Genomic DNA, 2,609 nt, shown 5'->3' with positions numbered 1-2,609 from the left:
GAGAGGCTTAAAAAGAGGAGTTTATTTCAAATAGTGAACATTATGGCTGTATTCAGCATTGTCCAAGCAGCCACTCTTGCAGGTTCTCACTTTGTAGGGTTAAACTTCCCCCGTGTGTTTAATGTAGTAATTGCAGATTGGAGAGAGGGCCTAGGTCTGTCACATGTTAATATTACTGTGACATTCCACAAATTCACCAAGCTTTCAAATTACCGAAACCGGGAAAGCTTTAGTGTAGACAAAAAATTCCAACCTTGCAGATTGGACACTAATATTGACAGGACAGTATCGTCAACACTTCAAGCACAGCTTTATGAGCTATAGAGATAAGCCTCGGAAGGCTCTAAAGTGGACAAAACAAATTCCAACCTTACAGATTAGACCATAATATTGGCAGGACAGTATCCTCAACACTTCTCACAGCTTAATGAGCAACATAGATAAGCAAAGGCTAGAGGCTTAAAGAAAATCAGCAAGTTTAATACAGGTGTAACAGAAAAACCCTTACTCTGAAATTTGCTCTAATTTAGTAATGAAAGGAGTGGAAAAGTTGGTTTTGGATTTAAAAACCACAACAGCTGAGGTTTTGATCTTACCAGTGATGGTTGGACAGTTTTAGGAAAGTTATTACCAGTGGCACTGGCCCTTGCACGGAGCTGCTCAGGAAGAAGTTTGGAGAACTCCTCTTGAAGATCAGAATCTGGTAGGAGTTCCCACCTCCCACTGAACTGGGAGAAACATTTACTCCATAAACCCAGCTCTGTACTTGGTCTCATACCCACACCACAATATTTGCTGTTGGGATGGGGGTGGAATTTAAATTGGGACAGGGATTAACTAGTGATCTGGATCAAGAGATCATCTGACAGCAAGTCCCAGCACAGACCTGTATACACAGTTTGACCCAGTAATCAGCACAAACCAATCCAACAATAAGCAGTTTATTTACAGTTGGCACATTCCATGATCAAGCCCAGGACAGTGAGCTACTTCTGCAAGCTTCAGATTCTATAGATCTCATTCAGAGAATAAAAGTGAAGACTTGCTCCCTGCAGTCAGTTCAGTCACTCTCCCCCAGGGTGAGCCTGTCAAACAGGTACTCTCCCAGGCCATTCTCAGGGGCTCCCAGTCTCTTCAGGTTGGTGATGTGATCTCCCAGCTTCTTGATCATCTTCACTTGCTCATCCAAGTAGTGCCTCTCCAGGAAGTCACACAGCTGGAAGGCAAAGAGAAAAACTGATTATGTCAAGATCAAATATACTCTTCTCCACCAAGACTGGTATTCCCCTCAATATGGGGAGTGGACAGTTGAGGAAGTGGAGGCTCATACAAATGAAACATTTAAAAGGCATTTGGACGAATTTATGAAAAAGGAAGGTTTTGGAGGGATATGGGCTGGGTGCTGGCAGGTGGGACTAGATTGAGTTGGGATATCTGGTCAGCATGGACAGGTTGGGCCAAAGAGCCTGTTTCCATGCTGTACGTCGTGCGGACTCTGACAGTTAAGGGATGTCAGATTGCTTAACAGCGGTGAGAAAGTGCTCAGATCATGACTACACCAGAAGCTTGGTCCACTCCCAGGCTCGACTCACTACAATTTAGATACAAAAATCGGAGGCTAAAGAGCCAAGTGACTTATCTATTTAAGACAAGAGCCCAGACATAAATACATCAAGAACTCACATGAGGGTCCGTGTGGCCAGAGGAGAGTTTGTGCAGATCCAGCAGACTCTGGTTCACATCCTTCTCCATCTGCAGAGCTCTCTGCATTGCCTCCAGACCATTGCCCCACTCATCCTGCTCTGGCTTCTGGAGGAAGGGAAAAACATGGTGGTCACTTTCTTACAAGTGGTGTCCAATCCAGTAAAAAGGTGGTCACAAGAAAGAAGAGGGCTTAACAAGGCACAAGTACAAACCAATTGGGTTAAGCCACTTCAAATCCATATTAAGTTATTTCTAACCAAATAGGATCAAAACTAAGTTAGTCCAACCTTGACATCCTGTAGGAGGACTCGGCCTCCACGTTTATTCTGGAATGCCATCAGTTTCTCAGCGTGTTCCCGTTCCTCATGGGACTGCTCCTTGAAGAACTCAGCAAAGTGACGCAGGGCAACATCATCCCGGTCAAAGTAAGAGGACTGGAGGAGGAGAGAAATCAAGTGTCACTTAAAGCTCCTAAAGCAATTTGAGATCTTCAATTAATAGACAATTTATAACAGCATACAACTTAGTTCCCTGCTCAAGCAGTTAGCTAGATTCACTCGTTATTCAGCTGAATTTCATTGAAGCTAAAACATTCCATACCAAGCTAAACCTGAATTCTTATGTCAGGTTATGGAGTACATCCTGCTTTCAATGGATTAAACCAAAGTGCCCGCCTCTCAGTGGAGGAGATTTTTCAGATTGATTCCAGAACAAGCAGTTGAGATACTGTCAAATACCATTGAGCAAGTTATTATACACATTTTCCATTCCACTAATGAAAGCAGTGATCATTGCTGTGAATGAAGTCTCAACATCAGAAGGTTGAGAGCTTCATTTTCAAATGGGAGGAAACAATACTAATCAGGAGCTGTCAGATTACAGCAGTGACATTGAGTGTGACCTTC

At 43.3% G+C, this 2,609-nt stretch overlaps 1 protein-coding gene across 1 annotated transcript; it reads right to left on the bottom strand.

Moving 5' to 3' along the window:
* Positions 1-925: 925 nt before the first annotated feature.
* On the bottom strand, positions 926-2,147 carry LOC122545792 (ferritin heavy chain, oocyte isoform-like; the record flags this gene model as incomplete). The annotated part of the gene is made up of 3 exons (XM_043684704.1): positions 926-1,216; positions 1,684-1,809; positions 1,992-2,147. Coding segments are annotated over 3 exons (438 nt in total), but the record flags the coding sequence as incomplete, so codon positions are not given.
* Positions 2,148-2,609: the final 462 nt, after the last annotated feature.

This window comes from Chiloscyllium plagiosum, unplaced genomic scaffold (genome assembly GCF_004010195.1).
Source record: "Chiloscyllium plagiosum isolate BGI_BamShark_2017 unplaced genomic scaffold, ASM401019v2 scaf_37096, whole genome shotgun sequence".
Taxonomy (NCBI): Eukaryota; Metazoa; Chordata; class Chondrichthyes; order Orectolobiformes; family Hemiscylliidae; genus Chiloscyllium; species Chiloscyllium plagiosum.
Note: the sequence above shows the minus strand (reverse complement) of the source record. Positions and strands in the feature narration are given on the sequence as shown.